Source organism: Oenanthe melanoleuca, chromosome 2, assembly GCF_029582105.1.
Source record: "Oenanthe melanoleuca isolate GR-GAL-2019-014 chromosome 2, OMel1.0, whole genome shotgun sequence".
In the NCBI taxonomy this organism is placed as follows: Eukaryota; Metazoa; Chordata; class Aves; order Passeriformes; family Muscicapidae; genus Oenanthe; species Oenanthe melanoleuca.
This window is the reverse complement of record NC_079335.1, coordinates 23,791,727-23,813,515: the sequence shown is the minus strand read 5'-3', so window position 1 is coordinate 23,813,515 and position 21,789 is coordinate 23,791,727. Positions and strand designations below refer to the sequence as shown.

At 39.8% G+C, this 21,789-nt stretch overlaps 2 protein-coding genes across 4 annotated transcripts in view; one reads left to right on the top strand and one right to left on the bottom strand.

Annotated features, from left to right (window-relative positions):
• Positions 1-2,967: 2,967 nt before the first annotated feature.
• On the bottom strand, positions 2,968-9,357 carry RBM12B (RNA binding motif protein 12B). Of its 2 annotated transcripts, none has more exons than XM_056484195.1 (3): positions 9,216-9,357; positions 6,341-6,386; positions 2,968-5,657 (listed from the first exon to the last, which is right to left on the bottom strand). In XM_056484195.1, exon 3 carries the CDS (start codon positions 5,627-5,629, stop codon positions 3,530-3,532), a length of 2,100 nt encoding a protein of 699 aa, XP_056340170.1. In that variant the 5' UTR covers positions 5,630-5,657; positions 6,341-6,386; positions 9,216-9,357; the 3' UTR covers positions 2,968-3,529. The 2 variants fall into 2 exon arrangements, with proteins under 2 accessions (XP_056340170.1, XP_056340171.1); XM_056484196.1 differs by having other exon boundaries at positions 9,212-9,278.
• Positions 9,358-11,029: 1,672 nt separating this feature from the next.
• Positions 11,030-21,789, top strand: part of TMEM67 (transmembrane protein 67) — a 30,888-nt gene continuing 20,128 nt past the window's right edge. For both annotated transcript variants that reach the window (XM_056485138.1, XM_056485137.1), the window contains exons 1-10: positions 11,030-11,224; positions 13,080-13,168; positions 14,563-14,656; positions 15,314-15,413; positions 15,823-15,892; positions 15,998-16,072; positions 17,286-17,348; positions 19,622-19,776; positions 19,896-20,004; positions 21,515-21,601. In XM_056485138.1, the coding sequence (XP_056341113.1) occupies positions 11,038-11,224; positions 13,080-13,168; positions 14,563-14,656; positions 15,314-15,413; positions 15,823-15,892; positions 15,998-16,072; positions 17,286-17,348; positions 19,622-19,776; positions 19,896-20,004; positions 21,515-21,601 (1,029 nt within the window). In that variant the 5' untranslated portion in view covers positions 11,030-11,037. The remainder of the gene's footprint in view (positions 11,225-13,079; positions 13,169-14,562; positions 14,657-15,313; positions 15,414-15,822; positions 15,893-15,997; positions 16,073-17,285; positions 17,349-19,621; positions 19,777-19,895; positions 20,005-21,514; positions 21,602-21,789) is intronic.

Genomic DNA, 21,789 nt, shown 5'->3' with positions numbered 1-21,789 from the left:
CTCCAAAACAGATGGCTAACTTCATAACAATTTCAGGTTTTCATATGATATACATAGATACAAATAGCAAATATTTTTGTACTATGCCTTAAGAAAGCAATTCTGAAAAAAAGGCAGTTTTGTTTAGATTAATTTCCCCCTAAAAAATTATGCAGTTCACAAGGATAAAATTAATTCTCCTTATGTCACAAAAAAAGTCAACTTCAGGAATCACAGAAAAACTTCCAGAAAAAAAGTACAGTGTTGGCCATCTTTGTCCTGTGTGATATCTTCGCATGTTGCACAGAAATTGTGACCTCAAAACAGGTCACAATGAGATGAAAAGTCCCTGTTTAAAATACTGCACAGCTAGAATAACAATTCAGGATGTTAGTCAAGAATTAAATATTACCTAATGATACTTCTGCAAAAAAATTTCACATTGTACAAGTGCATACTGCAAAACTGACTTGCAGTTATTCCACTCACCCATTTGTATTTTTTATTACTGGCACCTAGATGATGCAGGCTTTTATTCTCACACAGACTATTTTGCCTCTCTGTGAACACACTGGCACATTCCTCTGGGATTAAAGGTGCTCATCAGACTGTCCTGTTAGACCTTCCCTAAATGCCTCAAGCTGCTTTCATAGTTTTTGACAACAGAAAGTTCTTTTACATCAGAATTTTTGGACAATGGTAGCAGAAGTAACTTTGGAGAAGGCGTAACTAAGGAAACTTGCCAGGTTTTATATCAGCATCACAAACTATCATTTCATTTGTTACTCCTTACTATATGGATGATACTTAAAAAGGAAGAACAGTATTTCAAGCCATGTAATTATTGACAGTCTCTGATTTGTCCCTTGTACTGGAAATACAGTGCCTCCAAACCACTAAACACGAAAAAGCCCTATTATCAGGAAATGTCATCACACCATGCACCTGTACCATTATTCAGGCAGAGTCAGAATATAATGCCCAGTCTGGAGAGACCAGGGAAACAAAGGTAGACAGACACACAGACCCCCAACAAACACCAACCAAGTAACAGCTATAAACTAAGAACCAACTGTCCTATTAACTGTATTATTTAACTGATGTACTGGCATCCCTTCCCAAGTTATCTATGTTTCAGTGCATCTGTACTTTGAGATACAGCTCTTTACAGACCTTGAAAAAAATTTTTTTTTTGGTCTATCAATCAGACATTTCAGATGAACCTAAGGTAGTCATCTAAGCTGGTTTTATATTAAATACAAATCAGCTACAGGGCAAAGAAGAGACCATTCTGTAAAGCCTTGAATTATGACCTCGGCCATTACAAGCTTTATGATACTTTTTATATGTTCACTGAGGGGGGATAAAAAATTTACCATATGAAAAACTAATGGCATCTTATCAGCAGTAGCCTTAACCTTTTCTGAAAACAGATCGTTTTATAAAAAAGATAATTTCACGCTTTACTGGCAAAACAACCTGCTAAACTCTTACCTTTTCAGCCTCCAAGTCTGAAATCTCCTATTCTAGTAGTAACTAGAAGCACTTTAAAATCAACAAATCATCTAAACTGATTAACTGGAGAAGTTAGTTGTATTCACATTTTCAACACAATTTAGTAGTAAAGATACTAGCTTACAAAATTAGTCACAATGAAGTTTTCAACGTGATGGTCAGGGAAGTTTGAGAATTCTCATGTCTTTATTTTCCCTGCAACATCTTCTGGCTCCCTGATCTCTTTTACAGTAGCAATTAAATAAAGCACAAAATTGTTGGGTTTCATTTCCTTTTAACTTCCGAAGAGGTTTCAAAACTGTATGATTCTGAAGCTAATTCCTACCAGAAAGCAAAAAACAGTGTGCCAAGTTTTCAGAATTTGAAAACTTGGCCATTGCATTTCTTTGCTCAGAGGAATCTATACATACAGACCTGGCATTATCATTCAAAACATTTTTTTCTTGGAACTTAAAAAACAGAACAAAAAATATGCAGAAGAAATAAAGCTACACTAACCTTGTAAATATTACAGGACAAAAAAATCTAGTCATTTGGTTTTCTTGTACCAAATAGTTGGCATGGAAGTTCTGCAATCACAATGATGACCTCACATAAAGTAATTAAGGTTTGACCTCTTGTGAGGGGGGATCATTCATTGGAAAGGCTGCCCAGACAGCTCTGTCCTTAAACCTATTAAAGATGCAATGGAAACGGCCTTAAGTAGCCCATTCTAGCCAAAACTTGCTTTGAGGAGGGGATTGGAATAAAGACCTCCCTACTTCATGGATTTAGGAATTCTGGATATTGAACAAGCAAAGGTTAGAAGTTTTCACTGCCAAGTTGCAACTTTGTTGTCTCAGTTTGAGGGGACTGAGACTTTATCCTTCAGAACTACAGATACTATCTTTCACAGTTGCAATGTCAATGAAAGTCCTTCCTTATATAATCAACGTTTCCTACTAAGCCTTAATTTTGAAGACACAGCTTTTTCAATCTACCTTTTATTTCTTTCTAAAATTTAAATGTGCTGGTAACAAACCAATGAAAACAACACGTTCTAAATGCTGACATAAGCATTTATTTTATTATGTAAGAAAATAACATAGTTGGTTGTCAGCTTGGTTGTCAGTGACAGATGCTAGTTAAAACTAATCAGAGATTGACCTGGAATGCATCCAGACATCATTAGCCAGTTAGTATTCATATTACGCAGCATGTGAAGATAAAACAAAACCACTGAAGTTAGAATTCTTGATCTAATTCCAACATTCATTTTCTGCCTCAGGGTACTACAGTGAATGAGAAAAAAAGCCTAACTGATGAGTACAGCCTCTGCAATCTCTGTAAACTACCCATCCTTTGCTTTGCTGATAAACTACCAGTTCACTCTTTCCAGAAAAAGCAGCCAGCATCATTCTCACCAAGACCCAGATCTGCTGAGCATAATAGTTGAGATCATTAACTATCCAAGTTTTAAATATAAGACACACATTTAAATGGCAATTTCCTTTTTATTATAAAAAAGTTGCAAAGCCAGCTAATGAGAACAGGAAGCTCTTAAACAGGAATGCCTCCAAACACATAAAACCGAATAAAACCTGAAAGGTTTACACAAAAAGAAACAAAAAAAAAAAAAATCAGTAATTTTTAAAATTTTATTAAGCTAACCTCAATAAGAAGTGTCATTTATTAGTTCAGGTAGCACTGAAAATTTTCTATTTGAACCGTTTGTGTGGTCAGTCAACCAGCACTTATGTTTTTATTTGATGCAAAGACATAAGGCTGAAATTAACCTTTAAAAAAAAAAAAAAAAAAACAAAAACAAAACCCAAAACCAACAAACCCAAAACCCAAAGCATTACAACTCCATCCTTTTACACCTTGATGTATGACATTCAATGTCCTACAGGTATTTCAACCAAGAGCTAAACAACTGAACTGGGTATTATTTACAACCGTTGATGGAAAGTGTTTTCCATCTTCCAGTAATTAAAAGTTAAAATAACTGTTAATACTGTCAAACCTAGAATGTGTTATTAGAGCATCTTTTCCTCTACAGCAAACTCAACTTAACTTTCCGTTGACCAATGGGCCTATCATTCAGTTCATTAATAGCAGCCATAGCTTCCTCATAGTTTGTCATAGCAACGATGGCATCACCAGATGGTAATCCATATTCATTGTACTGCATAGAAACTGACTCTGGTATTACTCTGTAGCCATAGAAAAAATCCAGAATCTCATTAGGCGTAGCTCTAAAAGGTAAATTTTTCAATAGAATAGGAACAACACGTTCAGAACCACCACTGAAATTTGGATCTGGCATAAATCTTCCTTCAGGAAAATTTCCCATTTTATTATTCCCAAACTCCATTCTGCCAAAAGGTTCACTGTCACCACCAAAATCCATGAGGGGTGGTGGACCCCTAAAATCCTTAGGAGGGCACATGAAGTCCTCAGGGGGATGTCTAAATTCAGAATGATGCCTGAAGTTCCCAGGGGGACCAAATGAATGCATGGGTGGCCCTTGTGGTGGCCCAGATGGTGAACCAACTGGACGGGAGAGGTCAACTCTGTCATACGGATGTGAATGACCATGCATTTCATTTGGTGCAGATAATGGTGCAGGTACACCAAACTTCTGCATCTGATCTTGAGATATAAGTCTTATTAATACTTCTGTTCCCAAAAATGTTTGACGATTTAAATTTTCTGCTTTCATGGCTTGTTCTTCAGATTTAAACTTCACTAGTGCTTCTCCCAGTCCAACTCCTTTTTCATCATAGAGCAAGTAAATATCATCTTCATCAATATCAAACCTTGCAAAGAATTTTTGCACTTCAATTTTTGACACATCAAATGGAAAATTCCTTACATAAACACAAGTCTTAGGGCTGGAATGACCTTCCCGGTAACTTTTTTCTGATATGGCCTGTCCAAGATGATCTCTGTCCAGTGATCTTTTCCTCTCACAAGAGTCAATTATTTTCAACATTGACTTTCTTGAAATTGGAAAAATGTACACAGGACGATTGAGAAGAACCTTTCTATGACATTCCAAAGCAGCCTGATATTCTCTCTCACTCCTTAACACCACAAAGGCATCTCTAGTCCTTTTCTGATGCTTATCTGTTAGAATCTTGATCTGTTTGCTGTGTATATCTAGATCAGGAAAAAAATCTCTCAAATCTCTCTTCTCCACATTAAAAGATAGATTTCTTAAGTGTATGTAATACTCCTGGGTGGGAGATGAACGAGAATGTGTTCTTTGTCTCCTTGGTGACCTTGAACGAGAATGCTTCCGTGAATGCATGTAGCCTGAACTTCTTGGAGAATGCTCTTCGCACAAAAAGTGATCCATTTCATCTGGCATGTCTATCATTCCACCACATTCAATCCACCGCTCCTCTGTGGTTGGACTAATTTCTATAAACCTCTGACCCATGTATTGTCTATGACGTTTAAGTCCTTCTAAGGCATCACCAGGTGTAGCACATTTTACCAAGCAATCACCATTGTTTAAACCATTACGGTGCTTTATCAGAATCACTTCATCCACATGTATCCCCGAAAGGAAAGCACGTACTTCAACTTCTGTTGCAGAGTAAGGTATACCACGTAGAAATAAGTAACGATCATCTGGGTTAAATGGGTGAGAATCCTTTCTTATCTGATAGTTTGACTTAGGTATACCCATATCACCGTATCTTGTGCCGTTGGTATGGAAACCAGCCTCCAGGCGATTTGGCGGCCCGTAACTAGGTTTTCTCATTCCTTTAGGAGAAGCTGTAACTAAGTGTGGTATATCTCCAACACTTGATGTACTAGAACCATTAGTGCCTGTTCTTCTAGAGCCAGACATAGTTTCTCGTCCCCCACGGTCAAATCGTTTCCGGCTCATTTCTATGGTACTCTGCATCTCTGCCTTGCTGCTGAGAAACAGCTCTATGCGCGAGTCCTTGATAAACCCTCCTGAACAGCTCATGGCACGCCGTGCATCTTCATCTGTTGCAAATATAATAAAAGCCTCCCCAATCTCTCCTCCAATAATATGCACACCTCCATCAGGAATATTCAATCCCAAGAAGAAACGACGAATATCTGGAGGACCCGCAACAACAGGAAGCCCCTGTAAACGGATGACTACAGCCATGCTGAGCTCAACCCACAGCAAAAATCACCTGCAGACAAAAAGGTACACATGATAGCACGTCTTTAGTACTCAGCTATTTTACAGTATCTTATCACTTAAGAAGCTAGAGCCTTTTTAATGAATGCCCTTGTCTCATCAAGAGAGAAGGTATCAAAAAACCCACAAGTTCACAAGAACACGTTTAAAACACAATTCACTGAATGTTCATTAGTCAGAACAATTAGCTACTCCACCAGCACACGTGCACAAATCTATCAATATTCCCTACACTAAGGGCAACAAAATCCACCTAAGTCACTCCTCACCATCCACAATACCTAAAGAACACCTCAAGTCTTTCATGGCATAGTTACTCTATGCCTGAGATATCTGCCCACTCCTAAGAACAAAAAAAATCCAGTTTACTTTTGAACAGGACACTGACTGATAAAAGGAGAAAGGAAAAAGAGTAACTGTCACTGGAAAATGAACTAATTCACAAACAGTGATGACTTTACTGCTTTGACAAGTTGCTCTACCCAGTGATCAGTTCTGTTCAATAATGTATGTTTTCTCAGCATTCAAAAATGTTGTCTCTTTGGCGTAGTCAGAGTATTAACTGCAGTGGCCACAAGCATATCCTAGTTGCCAGCCACAGCTCTGTGAGGAAAAAGGCTGTGTATGATCTTGCCACAATACTCAGTGAGAAGTGTTAAGCTTTTGGCAGCTTACCTGTTTCTGCTTTGGAGACCTGATAAATTCTGTAAAATCAACTTAACTGTGGAAAGAAAACGAAACATAATTAATTGCTGATACCTGTACTTTGCTTTACACACTGTGCTACACTGCTGCAGCCCATCCATAGCAGTGGCTAATACTAAAGCCAAGCATGTTATGAACCCATGTGAAGAACTCCTTCCATGTTCCAAGAGGCCATGCACTGGATCTTTGTTTCCATGATAGAAGCAAAAGAAATTCAGAATTTAAGTTGACTTCTGGAAACGATGAAAATACGATGAGATTACTTGGTCATCAATTGTGCCACACGGAACTGTTGCAATGAAACAGACTGACAGTATATTGAGGGAACAGTTCTCCACTGAGTTCTTGAAAGATGCTTAGGTCCATCTCAGGATTACATGGCATGTCCATTCTTCTGAAATCCACCTCGTTTCAAACTTCACAACAAGAGTATGCTACCCACCAGTCCAGCACTCCACTTAATGTACACAGTGAAGACCATCAAATGAAAAAGCAAAAATATTCAACAAGGAGAAACTTCAGAAGTACCTGAATTTACAAAGCCAACTTCAGTATTTTCCCTATATCCTTACTCTACTGCCTTTCAAACATAAGAACAAGAAAGCTTGAATACACTTAACATACCCTGATTCTCAACATGTTCTAACATTCTAACAATATTCTCAGAACAAACACAAGCCTCTGTAGCAAACTGCATCCCTCTAGAACAAACACAACAGCTCAACACTGAGCATTCAAGAACACTTCTCCTACAAACCATGCTCCATAAAGCACTAGATCCTGATGACAAGTTAACTATCAATAACCATAACTCTCACTCCACCTGAACTCAGCAAAAGAGCAAAGCCCAAACTCTGTCACTGATGGACTCCACGTCACTTCAGCACCAGTACTCTGTAAGCACAACAAACTGAAAACAACTGCCCATTTAGAAACTTCACTAAAGACCATCTGTTCTCTTTACTTCTGTGCGAGTCGACTCCAGCCAGCAGCCAAGCACCCACACAGCGATTGTTCACTCCTTGTCCCCATCGGCAGGATGGGAAAGAATAAAGTCGAGAAAACTTGTGGGTCAAGATAAAGAGTTTCATCAGTGAAAACAAAAACACAAAACAGAAGAAATCACAGGCTGACTGATGTCCAGCCTTCCTCCAAACAACAACTGCCTTGGGAGCCAAGAAAAAATCCCCCCAAAGAAACCAAAACCATCAGAATATTTCTTCCTCTATCTCAGTTTTTGTTGCCCAGCACGACGTTACATGCCTCAGAATATCCCTCTGGTGAGTCTGAGTCAGCTGTCCCAGCCATGTTCCTCCCAGCTTCTCACCTACTCTGAGCACACTGGAGGAACAGAGTAGGGAAAACAGATAAAGCCTTGATACTGTGCAAGTGCTGTTCAGCCACAGCCAAAACACCGATGTGTTGTCAACATTCTTTTAGCCACAAATCCAAACTGAACTGTATGGGCTGCTATGAAGAATGTTAACTCCATCCCAGCCAGACCCAGAACTTTACAACGTGTCTTCTCAACAGATGCAATGGCAGTGCCAAAAAGCATGGAGAATTCAAGGGCAGAATTTTCATACAGCACCTTCGTGTCTTGAAAAAGCAAATCCGCTGCCCTGCTACTTCATGATGTATTTAATCTGCAGTACTTATGGATTCACAACTCAGCTTTCTTATCCCAGTTTTTAAATATCATTCACAACAGCTCTCCTCCATAATTCTTCCGTGATAAACAGCAAGCTCTCCAAGATGCACCAGGGATACAATACACAACCTTCAGTGGTGAAAACCAGACAGTGATTCCAGATTATAACGTGATCTCTAAGAAGTCCAGAAACAAATGCAAGTTCAAATAACAGCTATTACTGACTGTAATAAACAATCACACATGGGGAGAAAGCATAGACAAGCCATGCAAAAAATTTAAAGTGCATAACCAAAAAGAGTTGACTTGTCATGAAAAGTAAGAGCAATTCATTAACAACAAGGATTTCAGAGAGCAAGGATTCAGAGAATAAATAAACAACTTAATGCCACAACTTAAAAGCACAGAAGTGTACACGGTTTTATGAAATTTTATATATGAGCAAAATTGGCTAGAGAACAGTACAATAACTATTCTTCCACAGCCTCCGGAAATTTCAAACATTAAAGCCATTAAAATAATCCACAACTTGTAAACACAGTAGGAAACTAAGTCTGCACTAGACTAGTATTTTTACCATAACACTGAAAGATTACACAGACTGCAAGTCAGAAAGAACACCCACATAAACATCCCAACTACGAAACTGGACCGGTATAGAATAACCAGAGGAACAGGGGAAGGCTTCTTATTCTATCCTTCAAAATAAGCCTTAACAGAAGAAGCAGGCTGCTGCGAATAGCAGTTTTCACAGTGCTGAAGGAAAACATGAGTGAGCTCTGCAGCTGGGCCCGCTACACGGTCGAACGTAGCACGGAGCCGCTCCCGAGCAGGTGGCCCCGCCGCACCAGCGCTGCGGGAGGGGCTCGCCGCGGGCACGGGGCAGGGAACGGGTGAGGGCACGGGGCGAGGGGCCACACGCGCCGCGGCCCGCCAGAGCCGCCGCTGCTCCGCCCCCACGAAGAAGCCCGTCTGCTTCCCGACACCGGGTCAGGGCTGAGGGAGGCACCGGGAGCGAGGAAGGGGAGTGGGAAGCCCAGGGACACGAGGAGGCCGGGGCGCGCGGAGTGGCCGCGCAGCGGTTCTGCGAGGGTCAGGCAGCCGACAACCGGCAAAATCCGTGCCGCCCTCGGCCACACGCCGCACCCCGGAGAGGCGTGTTCTGTCCCTCACGCCATCCATCCACGCACCCACCGGACACGCCGCTCGGACGGGTCCCGCAGCTCCCGGCACGGCTCCGCCAAGATGGCGCCGCCTCCACTGCCCCCCCCACAACGTTGAGGGGAAGCTGCGCTGCGCGAGCGCTTCCGGCCCGCGAGCGCGGGCCTGCGCGCGCACCCTGCGGGCGGGGCGGGGGGCGGTGCGGCCCCGTGGCCCCGCCCCCTGCGCTGCGGCCGCGCGCGCTGCCTGCCCTGGGGCGGCTCTGCGGTACCTGTGTAAATTAACTGTGAGGGAGCCGTGTAATGATAGGCGTGTGTGATTACAGACAGGCACGGCGACGGACCTGCACGGTGGCAGATCTGTGTACACAGGCCGCGCGCGCTGCCTGCCCTGGGGCACCTGTGTTAATTAACTGTGAGGGAGCCGTGTAACGATAGGCGTGTGTGATTACAGACAGGCACGGCGACGGACCTGCACGGTGGCAGATCTGTGTACACAGGCCGAGCGCCGCTGCCGCGCCGCGCGCTGCCCTCAGGCTCGTCCCGTCGGTGCCGCGCGTGCCCGGCCTCAGGCGCTCCCCGCTGCTCTTCCTCCAGCTAGCCGCGGTTTCTAACGGAGCGCCGGGCTGCCTCCGGCCCGGGCTGTGAGGCAGGGACGGAGGAGCGGAAGAGAAGGAAAAGTTCAAGATTAAGTAAACGGAAGGGCAGAGCCAGAGTACTTTGGTTGTGCAAGCGAGCTAGATTTATCGCAGTGTTTATCCTACCTGCCTTTTCTGTATTTGCGTGTTCTCCCCTGTCTTTCTGTGCATATCCAGTACGTCTGCTCCATTCTACGTAGGGAAAAAAAATAAACACCCTGTACTATTCATGGTAGATTCACCTAGCTGTGTTGTCGACTTTTAGGAGCTCTCTCAACACTGAGTCTTGTTTACAAAAAAGACATTGTTTATTCTGTGCGGGGTACAAGGTGGAGGTTTCCATGAATCAAGGTAAAAAGTGACATCTTTATATAGTCAAATTTTCATAAACTTGAGCCTGGGGACAGATAATTCGAGTTGAAAACAACTCAACCTTTTAACGGTTGTTAAGCTAACAAAATAAATTCAGTCAGAAATAAAACATGATAATGTAGAAAATGATAATAGCTAGACAATTAATTCGCAGGAGAGGGACAATGAGAAATATCTAAAATCCAGGACACGGTGTGTCTTGCAAAGTTTTGGTAACGTCTGAGGGAATAAGACAAAAGGCAACAGAACAGAAAGTTCCACCTAAGCGTGAAGAACTTTACTGTGCAGGTTCACTGGAACAGGCTGCCCAGAGGGGTTGTGCAGTCTCCATCACTGGAAAATACTAAGGAAACCGCTGGTGCCAATCCTGTTCGTGTGCTCTGGAACACCCTTGTTGAGCAGGGAGGTTGGACCAGATGACCCGCTGTGATCCTCTCCTACCGGACCCGTTCTGTGGAATGTGAACGAGAGTGTGACAAAGGTGCAAAAGGCAGAGGGGAGTAACTTTGGCTGAGCATCCATCGCTCTAGGTATTTTGTGTTCTCTCATCTGGGGAGAAATTACAAACACGTATCACGTTTGCATGATACACTGTGCACCAGTTATAGAGACGAGGTACCGGAAAGTGCAAACCGGGCCTCTCTGTCCTCTCGTTTCTTGCTTCTGATCTCGCACAAGACGGACAAAACTCTGTAAACCGAGTACATAAACTCGGGCTAACTCGGGTTTGTTCCCCGCCCCCGGCCCGCCCCCTGGCGTTTCGCGTGCTGCGGCGGCGGGCCCCCGGCGCTCGCCGTACCGCGCGGCTCTGGCCAATCAGCGCGCGCGGGCGGGGCGCGCGGTGCCATGGCGACGCGGGGCCGCGGGGCCGCCGCCGCCGCGCTGCTCGTGGCGCTGTCGGCGGCCCTGCCCCCCGCCCGCGGCTTCTCCGTCCCGCTCCAGCGCCCCGCCGACTGCGGCGCCGACCGCTACTTCGACAGCTCCCGCCTGGCCTGCGCGCCCTGCGGGGCACACCAGCGGCGGAGCGCCGGCGGTGAGCCATGGGGGAGGCGGGGCTCGGGCGGCTCCGCGCTCAATCCGCCCCGGCAGCGGGAGATCGCAGTCGGGCTCGGGCTGTGCGGTAAAGCAGCGCCCTCGGGCAGCTCTGGGAAAGGCCACAAAGGGCCAGGATCCCTCAAAGACCTAAGGGGCCCCAGCGCTGCCTTGATGTATCTGAGATGCGGCTCAAAGAAATTTCTTTAAACCTTTTTCTAATAACCTTTCTTTTCTCGAGCATTAAATTGTCTTTGCATTTTCATCTCTAAAATTCCACAGGACCCTGAATTTATGTTCTTGAGCACCTCTGTAACTTGAAACTCCTTGTCAAACTTGAATGTCTGAGATACCAAGTGTCTGGGAACTCAGGCTGTGCCTGTGCTGGTCCCAGTCCTACGCGGGAACTTGGAGCGGATACAACACAGCCTGACAGTACTAAATGGAAAATACTGATAGCTGGCTGCTTTCTTTAGGGCATAAGGAGGTATTAAAGGTTCCATCTTTTATAAATGCACGGTCCAACAAGAGTGGGAGTTCCCTGTTGTATATACAAATTTGAGGCTATCACCTAACAACATCCCTCTTCAGAGCTGGTACTTGAGTCAGAAGCAGTGATATGGAGGGCTGTGTTCACACTGCTGAGTGCCAGCTGCTCACCTTTTCCACTGCCACCATGGTGCACTAAAGACTAATGCTGTAATTCACTTACTGGAAAATAAATACATTATTTGTTTTCAGATCCCCCAATAACGTGGGTGTCTAGATCCATAACTCCCTTTTAGGCTGATTCTTCCTCTAAATAAAGGGCTTCAGGGAGAGGGGAGGTCAAGGGTTTATTTCCTCCTGCAGATCTGACTGGAGCAGTTTAAGTAGATGCCACTCAGTGCTGTTTGCATCTTGTCTGAATTCCACTTGTGATTGCCCCCTGGCTAGCTCATCAGTCTGGATTCTGCTTTCAGGTGACATGCTTAAAAATCTAGGTTTTGTCACTGTGATCACTGTCATTGATCTCGTCCATTTGGGCTTTTTCTTCTTTAAAATTAAGTAGAAATGGTTGATCACTGACAAATGTTTCTGTACAGCTGGTCTCATTAGAATGTACTTCAAGGTTATAAAACTTTCCACAGAATTTGACATTATTTCTGCTTGCACAAAAACAGTTTATTAGTACATATAATCAATTTTGGTTTGTGGTATGTGTTTAAAAGTACAGAGAGAAGTTCATGACACTGAGACAGGAAAAGCTTCTTAAAAAAAAGTTGTTGAGCACTAGCAGATGGGCCATGAAAATAGTGTTTAATTTCATACAAAATGTTAAGTATGTTCTGTTCCCACATTGAAAACCATTCAATATAAACCTTGATCTCCATGCACAGTTTTAAAAGCCTTGAGTTTAAAACAACTTTTCATACAACAGTTACATTTTGAAAAACCTTTTTATAGGAACGCATTTTGGTTTTAGGACTGACTTCAAATTGAAAAAATAAAACCTGTATACTGGTATTGTAGAGAGGAAAGGCTGTGGCAAGATTTAGATGGAGAGATTATATCTATCACAGACCAACTGGTAAAATTTAGTATAATTAGAAAACCCAAAAATACAAGCTCTAGGTCCCTGTTCCACGCTGGTAGATCAGTCAGCCTTGTAACATTCTCCTAAAACATCTGTGTGCAAACTGTAACATGGGCATTTTTTAAAAAGTGAGATGATTTTCATTCTCACTCAAGAGTTTTATATGTTTATCGAATAATCCTTCTTGATCTCTTGAGAACAATGGCAGTTGTTCTTACTATTCTGTTACAACCAGTCAGTTTTATATAGATTAAAAGTGAGTTTGTTTTGTTTTCTTCAGGTAGTTCCTGTGTATGTGAGCCAGGATACAGGATGGTTTCTAGTAATGGTGGGCTCTCTGTTAGTTGTGAAAAATGCCCAGAAAATATGGTAAGTATTAAATGTTTCATGTTTGCTATAATGATAAAATACTAATCATAACCATTATGAGTTTTTTAATTTTAAATTTTATCCTGACTGCAAGGTATTTTTAATTTATTTATAATATTTTTATGTAATAGTCTTTAACTGGGAATTTAGAAATATCTATTTCTCTAATTTTGCAGGCTTTTTTAATAACAAATTGGATACCACAGACAAAGAATTTTTTTAAAGTGTTTAACTTCCTTCCACTGCTTTTCTTCTCTGCTTTGTCCTTGCCCAGAGAGCACAACTCTGTACCTATGTTAAAGGTGCTTTGCAGCTCATAGGTATCTTAACTGATTATTTATGTAATTACTATTATTGTAATATTTAGGCTGTATCTTCATAATCTGCGATATTTCATCTTCTTACTTCAAAATGAGCTGCTCCTACTAAGTTACTTTAATCATAATTACAGTTTGATCAGTTTTTCTGATCTTCCTTGACAAATTAACCTATAATATTATGTCATAGTCTCAGCATTGATCCAGAGACACCAGGCTAAACCAGATTTCTCCCACTATAGTAAGCAAAGAAATGTATTTTTCCAGCTTTTATCCAACTTTTGAGGGTGAAGCCTTCCTGAATACTTCTTTCCCTTCAATAAGTATAGAAGAACTCTCAGGAGAGCAGTTTACTTGCCTAAGTTAGGTGTTAAATGGCTAATAGGGTATGTGGGTAATTTCCCTTTTCTTTCCATCTTCTTGCTGTGTTAGACAAAGACTTTGGCACACATCATTTCGTGTTGTGATCTCCTGCTGTTTCTTCCTCTTTTTTGCAATGGTAGCATTTGCCTTTGATCTACTGCCAAGGCTTTTGCAAAGATTAAATGTTGATAGTGGAGAAGGGAGTAACATAAGTAGCACTTGGGGATGAGCACTTCATTTTCCTCTGTGGTTTTTATCTGTAGTGCAGTTACTTAATAGTATAAAATAAGTGTGGATGTGAACTATCTGGCTAGGTACAAAATTCCAAACAATTATGTAAGCTGCTTCACTTAGAACTCTTCCATTTCCATTACTTCTGTATATTTATATGCACTTGCAATATGCAATTTATATATAAAATGTTTATGTAAGCATTATTATGTTTATTCAGTGTATCTCTTTTTAAACATTCTACTTTTAATTTTCCCTGAAGGATTTAAGCCAACAGGTTCAGAGGAGCTTAACTTTTTTGTGTGTGTCTCCTACAAATTACTTTTCCCAGGTTGTTTAGTCTTTTTTTTGTCTTTAGAAGCTTCATGAATGTTATCAATGTTTTCTCTGAACACATTTCTAGTAACTAATGGCTGGATAAGGCATTCTTCTGTGTGATCTCTATATTTTTGAAATTTCTAATAGTTTTATGTTTTCTTTTAGAGCGGAGTTACTCAAGATGGATGGAATTGTATTGCTTGCCCCAAAGGCCTTACTTCAAAAGGAAATTGTAAATGCCCCAATAATGAAATATTAGGTAAAAAAATATATGCCAATTATGAGATTATAGCATTTTTTTAGATATTTGAGTTTACTAAGATACACTCTTCTGTTAAATAAGAAAGACAATTTTGCATATGTTTTCATATCTAATGTAAAAATTCAACATTGCTCTTGAATCTGAATCTGAAAGATAGCAGATAAATCTGTACCATTGCTCATTGCAATAAAAACTATTATGAAAACATTCTATAAATGAATATTGGTATATCACTTCCTTCAAGCTCTTTGGCAATGGATGGAGTTACTGAAGTTGGAATAAAAACAATGTCAATATAGACTGTAAAAGCATTACAATGTTTTGAAATATAAAGAGCAGTAAAAGAATTATGCTGGATGATGTTCTTGGTAGAAGATGCAGTTTTGAAACTTGGGAATTGTGACATTTTCATGAATCATTTCAGATGAAATGTGATTTTTTTCCCCAGTCATTTGCAAACTTATTGTTTTGAATATTTGCTGTGTAGTGAGGCCTTTGAATCTTACTCAGAATAAGTAACAAAGGAACAGTCAAATTAGTCATGAAATGTTGCATTTCTCATTTAAAACTAAACTGAATTTTTTCACACTTATCTTAACGTATGTGACACTGCATCAGGCAGTTTTGTCACAGCTGCTTTTCTTTTCTACTTAGTGGAAAGAAGCATTGATGGCGTTTTGCTTAGTGAGGCACTGTGCATACATTGTAATGGAAGTGAGCAGTCCTTCTCTGCCTCAGATGCATCAGGAAGCAGGTGGGTGCTCTTTGCCTTTTGTCATGTTAAATTTGAACATTTCATGCTATTTTAAAGGGAATATTCCTGAGGAACAGAGTGTCTTTGGGATGACGGTTTTGAAGGCAGGGAATTGGAAATCCTCAACCCTGTATCAAACTCACCTTGTTTTGTTCTCACCTTGCTTTTAGTGTGACTAAAAAGCAGCTTTGGAATGGAAGCAGAACAGAATTTTTATTCTGATAATTAATTATTTATTTTCTACTTCACTGATAGTAGAGACAAATCAGTAAGAACTTTTGAATTTTGGGTCAAGCTAGTGAAGTTGCTGATGCTGTTCCTGGGCATGCTATGTAATCAACTTTCACTGGAGACTAAATATCATACTTAACTACATTTTAAGTACATTCTTCCTGTTTTTGATCCATAGGTGTGTAAGATGTGAAAAGACATTCATCCAAGTAAGCAACTCTTGTGACTGCAACAGACCAAACATTCTAGTAAGTAGAATAACGGTTATTGTATTGAAGATCAGAAAAAGAAAAGGTATTTTGACAAGTGTATCAATATCTTATCAAATTTTTTTATTCTTTTATTTCTTTCAGACTGGGGGGTTGTGTTTCTTGTCCCATGAAGGCTTACCCCCAAAGGGAGTTGCAGCTGTTCGTTTTGCACAGCTGGTAAGTGTATTTATTCTAAAACATTTTTAAGCTTTCTCATTACTTATTTTCAGTAAGTATTTCAAATTCCCTTTTTTGGAAAACAGAGGTGGTACTTTTTTGTCTGATCCCAGTGATTTTAAGTCATATGCATCAAGATAGAGTGTAGGTATGGACACCAAGCAAGCATTGTTTTAATGGAGTAAGCTCTTAAAAATTCATGCCCTCTCAGAAACGGAAAAAGGGAAGTAATTTACATGACTTTAGTAGCAAAGCAAGTACCATGTGGCCTTTTTTATTGATTGTGTGCATTTAAAGCACGCTCTTGTAACACAAAAAAATGCTAAAGAGTCCATGAGTGCCTCTGGACTTTTTTACTATTTGTATAAAATATTTGAAAAAAGATATAAGGCTTGAGTGTACTACTTGATCTTGGAGCTTATAGAGGAAAATTGACACCTTTCAAGTTTGAAATTATGTATGAAATAGGTGTACTCCTTGAATTTGCTGATGAATGAAAATATGTTCTATTGGGAATATTGAAGGTGTTTTCATCATTTTATCTAATGAACTTTCATTAATTGTGAAATCTGCTCAAAGTTAGGACTATTTTCCAAGTAGTTCTGAATTCAGGAAATGCTGTGCGGCTGAAAAATGTATTTGGCTCCTAAATGAATTGATACTAAAAGCTACCACTTGAAATAAAAGTCAAAAGCAACCTTCAGTTTTTCTTACATCAACCATTGGTTTGCTCTCTGATAATGCCATCTTCTAAGTAATATTTTATTGAAAATGTGTCTTTTCAGTTGCTTACAGTATTTGTATGAATGCTATGTGTAGTTCAAATGTGAGTAGTTATAAAAAGGAGATTGTGAAGTAATTAATTTGGCAAATTGGGTTTCAAGTTAGATTTTCCATTAAGTCAACATCTTACCCTTGAAACTGTTAGTACCTCATTTGTGTGGTTAGGAAAACTTCTGCATCACAGAATCCATATTAAAACTTAAAAATTTCAGCTCTTGTCCTGTATACTTTGTCTAATTTAGTGAAGTGAAAGAAATTATTGCATTATGGTTGTGTTTTGAACTGATATTTTAGACTGAGATATTTACAAAGGACAGAAAGCTCTTAGAAAAAAATAAGTAGCATCTTCCAGCTGACATAGTTTTCCAGACTGTTACATTATGGATGAGTTGTTCTGAACAAAGACAGTGAAAAAGTTCCTTATTTACAGGGTATAACACTGACATCAGCATGGTTTCTGAAAAATATGCAGTCCTCAGCCTTTGCCTGTTGGGTGAGTTTCATTAATGTTTGCAGTTTGCTTTTTTAATACAGAATGGTACTCTATAAAAGCACATCACCTTTATTTTTGGAAGTTACCTTGCTTTTTTTTAAAGAATTCTTTTTGAGATGAGAATAGAAAAGAAATAATTATATATACAGAATGCTTGGAAATATTGAGGACTAGTCAATGTTAATGCAGATCTACAGCGTTGGAATTTTCATAAGATGAATGGTGTTAAAGAAAAAGTCCTTCAATGTTCAGTAGTATGTGACCTACTATCCATATATTTGGATGTAAATGAGCATATCCAGTAAGGGATCACTCAGAAAATTAACCTCTCACATATCCAGTATTTACTGGCACCTGCTCTTTACCTCTTAGTTGGTTTTCAGTTATTCATAACCATGGAACCACCCTTTCTAGCTTTGCTTTGCTTTCTGTATGCAAGTGTTATTTACTGTTATGTTGCTCTGGGTGACAGTAACTGTGGATGAAAGAGTGGCTGCAGCCACAGAATCACAGACACTTGTAAAGGACATGTGCCTCTGCCTCCCTTTTGCCAACTCAATTATCACACATTCTCATTTTCCTTCTGTATTGCTCTCCTGAAGATGAGATTTTAAATTTTCAGGTTCTACTTTTTTTCCCTATCTGACACAACCCAAAGGATTGCCTGGTCTAGAAGTCTCTAAAGATCACAGTATGGATTTGCAGGATTCTGTAGTATATGAACACATGGAGTCTTTATTTCCTACAGTTTTTATTACAGATTACTGCAAATTATTACTGGTAAAGTGAGTAGAGTTATGATTAGTAAAGCAAGTGTATATATGTATTCCAGTGGTAGCAGCAGGGGTACATTTCAGTATTATGAGTTGCTATAGAATGGTCACCAAGAAAGCTGCAAATGTGCTTATGAGGAATTACCCATAGGTGTGTGTATTATTCCAAATTGTACCAGTACAGTACTCAAGAAACCACTCCCAGGAGTGGGGCCTTAAAACTAATGACAGATGAAGTTTCACTTCAAAGATGATTGATGTTGCAGAATCTGGAGGCAGGCAGGCATCCCAAGCCACAGGCTGGTAACTTGCCTAGGAGAGCTCATAGAAAAGTTCGTGTAGGGGACCTTTTCTGTGTATAGAGATTGAGAGAGAGATGAGAGGCAGATTTGTTCTCCATTTTGGATAAAAAGTAATTTTTATACCAGAGAGACATAGGTGATGTAGGGCAGCACCATCTGGAGCAGCCAGTAGATGACATTTTATATCTCAGGCTAGTTTTCGTTTTTTCCAGGCTGTTTTTCTACTCTTTCAGTTTCAACCATCAATAGCAGTTGCCTATTCCTACCTACTCTTTTGGAATGCTTTCCCTCTTCTAGACTGTTTCATCTTTCCAGATGATAGGTTGCTATTACAATTCCTTGTGTTTGTGTTTATTGGTGTCTCAGGAGGTCTCTGAATTTCAGGTACCCAGATGCACTTCTCAAGGATATTTCAGACTCCCAGGCCATGTTCCTAGGCTGGCAAGTGTTCTGTCAGTCAGTATTTCAGCAGACTTATGTTCAGAATTTTCCCAGATCACCCTTGTGGCTGCTCCTATCACCATCTCATATACACAGCTCTGAGATGTATTCTCCCACTGGTCCCATTCTCATCAATGACATCAGTTTATTCTGTTTGTCTGCCTCACCTTGCTCAGCCATTCAGAGGTGCTGCCTGAATGTGATGAGCAGCTGCTGGTCTGACCCACACAAATGAGGGTGAAGAGATGTCAAGTTTATACCAGTGCAGTGATCCCTGCACACAGATGCCAGGTGTCACCTCTGCATATCACTTGGCACTGGTGTGTTTACCAAAATTGAACAAGGTACATAAAACTGAAAATTCTTACACTACATGCATTTGTAGTTGTCAGTCTGAGGTCTTTGAAGGAGTCATCTTTGCCATACAGTCTAAGTGATATTAAACATTTTGATTCTTAATTTATTTTCTAAGTGTGGATTTTGATATTTCTATCACTTTTTGCCATCTAGCAGATGCAATTAAAATAAGCTGAAAAAGTGAGAGTATTGATTTCATGCTGCCCTCTGCAGATCTTTAAAAATATGGTACCTGAATACCTGGGAGAAAATACTAGGTGTTGACAAAATGAAATTACTTTCAAGTGAAAAGAAAGGTTTAGGAGTGGCTTCTTAAAAACAACATGAATTTTATGACTGCCTCACAAAAGGGAGCGGTAATTAAGTACTTTTTCTGTTTTCTTGTGTTTCTCCACCACAGTTGTACTCTAATCTAACAGCATGCCAAGCTCTTGGAAATATGTGTGTGATGAATATGAACTCACTAAGTTCTTCAAGTACCGATGCCTGTGGTTTGTTTCAGTATATTTTTGTCAGTACAGCAAGGGTAGGCATCATTCATTCAATACCCTACTGGTAAGTTGCCTTTTCCATAACTTTTGATCTTTAATAGCTTTGTATGGGAATTATTGTTCTAAATGTTCTTTGATGAAAAATTCTATGTTTCCTTAGAAAACATTGTAATTCTTTTTCAGGAGGCATAATCTTCCATGGCTGTATTATGGTGACCAACCAGGGTTAGCATCCCAAATGCTTGAGAAAAATCATTTTCCTACAACCTTCACTTTTAAGGGAACAGATAAGGTAGGTGTTGGGTAGTAGACATAGGGAGCCATACATTAGGAAGAGGACATAATCACATAAAAAGGCTTAGATTTATTATACATGTGACTCTGCTAAAGTTACTGTAACAAAACTCAGTGTGAAATCTTATGGAAGAGGAAGGTGATATTTACATAAAATACTGTCTAGTCACTTCCTTTGCTTACACTCTCATATTCTCATAAGGCCAAGATGTGCTTGCCTGTGTGGTCTGACCAGGGCACAAAGAACAAATGATGCCAGTCTTTAAGTGTTCATTGTGTCCTCAAGGATCTGGATTGGCAGGGGTGAGCTAATAATCAGACAAACCTTTTAGACACCTTAGAAGTTCATAGTTGCTTTGACAATATCTTTTGCTTCAGAGTCTTGTTTACTTCCATCCTCATAAATATGAGGCAAAGTTGGTCTTTGTCTTTTTTGCATGTTTAAAATATGTGCATTCCTTTGTCAGATTTCATGGTGAACTAATGTGAAAAAGAGGGGTAAATGTGATGTGCTGTATCTTTACTGCCACCCTCCTGGTGTGCCAAAGTGCAGGGTCTTTTGCTGTCAAGTGTTTATCACAGTCCATTTATCAGCCCTGTAGCTAGGAACAGTGTTCTTCATCACTGTTCTGTGGTGTTTAACACTTTCTGTTGCTTACACACACATTTCTCCCTCTACTCAATTTATTTGTAATATTTCTGATACAAATCTCTACAAGCTGATTGTATCAAAGATGGATTCAGTGTCTTACTCCAGCCTTTTCCTTTTACTGCAGTGAATTAGGGTAAAAGAAAGAGGTGAGAAAAACAATTTTAATGTTAACAAAGACAGATATCCATCTCCAGGAGGGATGACTGCTAAAGTAATTTGTTAATTGGCACATTTTTATGAAGAAATCAGATAGCAAATCAAACAGAAAAGTGATTTATTTTTCCAAATTCATTGTAAAAATAGAATAACTGGAATATGTTATTCAGTTCAGCTAATCACAAAAAATAGTACTAGTCAGTTGTACTAGTCAGTAATAGTCAGTTATATTGGCAAATTTATCTAGAGTTTTCTTATTGACTCAAAAATAAAATAATAACCTTTTTCAGCCACAGACTACAAGGCTATGTTTTAAATTAAACAGTGTTGAAATGTAGCAGTTGTTTTAATAATTAAAATTCTTGTTATTCCTCCTAACACTGAAGGTCCTGGAAGCCCTCTAGATTCAACATAGTATACATTAGAAATCTGCATAGATTTCTGACTAGTTTAGGGCATGTCTATGTGTATAGAAGTTCCTTTGGAATTTTTTCCATGTCACCAGTGAAGCTGTAGAAGAATGGTATTTTTTTTTAAAAAAGTAAACTACCAAACTCAAGATTAAAAACAAAATCAAAAGGGCAGAAAAATGAAGGATTATGCTTAAAGTGTTAGGAATCATCTAATAATTAGTCAGCAGTCTCTAAAATGTGTGTGTCCAGATCAGTCTCATTCATCTTTATTTTTTTATCATCAACAGGATGTAAAGCTGAAATTTATTGCAGCCTCATTTGATGCATCAGGAAACTTTCTTAAGTGGCAAAATTTGGAAGGAGGTATCTTACAGGTATGTTTGATTTTAGTTATCTTTTCTTGATAACACAACGTTCTGAATGCTTTTAGCCAAATTAATACAAAAGCCAAGAATTTGGTTATTACACTAATGACAGTTAGTAAATGGAGAGCTAGATTAGGAAAAATGGCCTGTTATTCTCATGATGATCTCGACAAAATCAAATGTTTAAATTCATTAAC

Bases quoted from the DNA above. Each gene is read 5' to 3' on its own strand.
- RBM12B (XM_056484195.1), bottom strand. From the start codon at position 5,629: ATGGCTGTAGTCATCCGTTTACAGGGGCTTCCTGTTGTTGCGGGTCCT.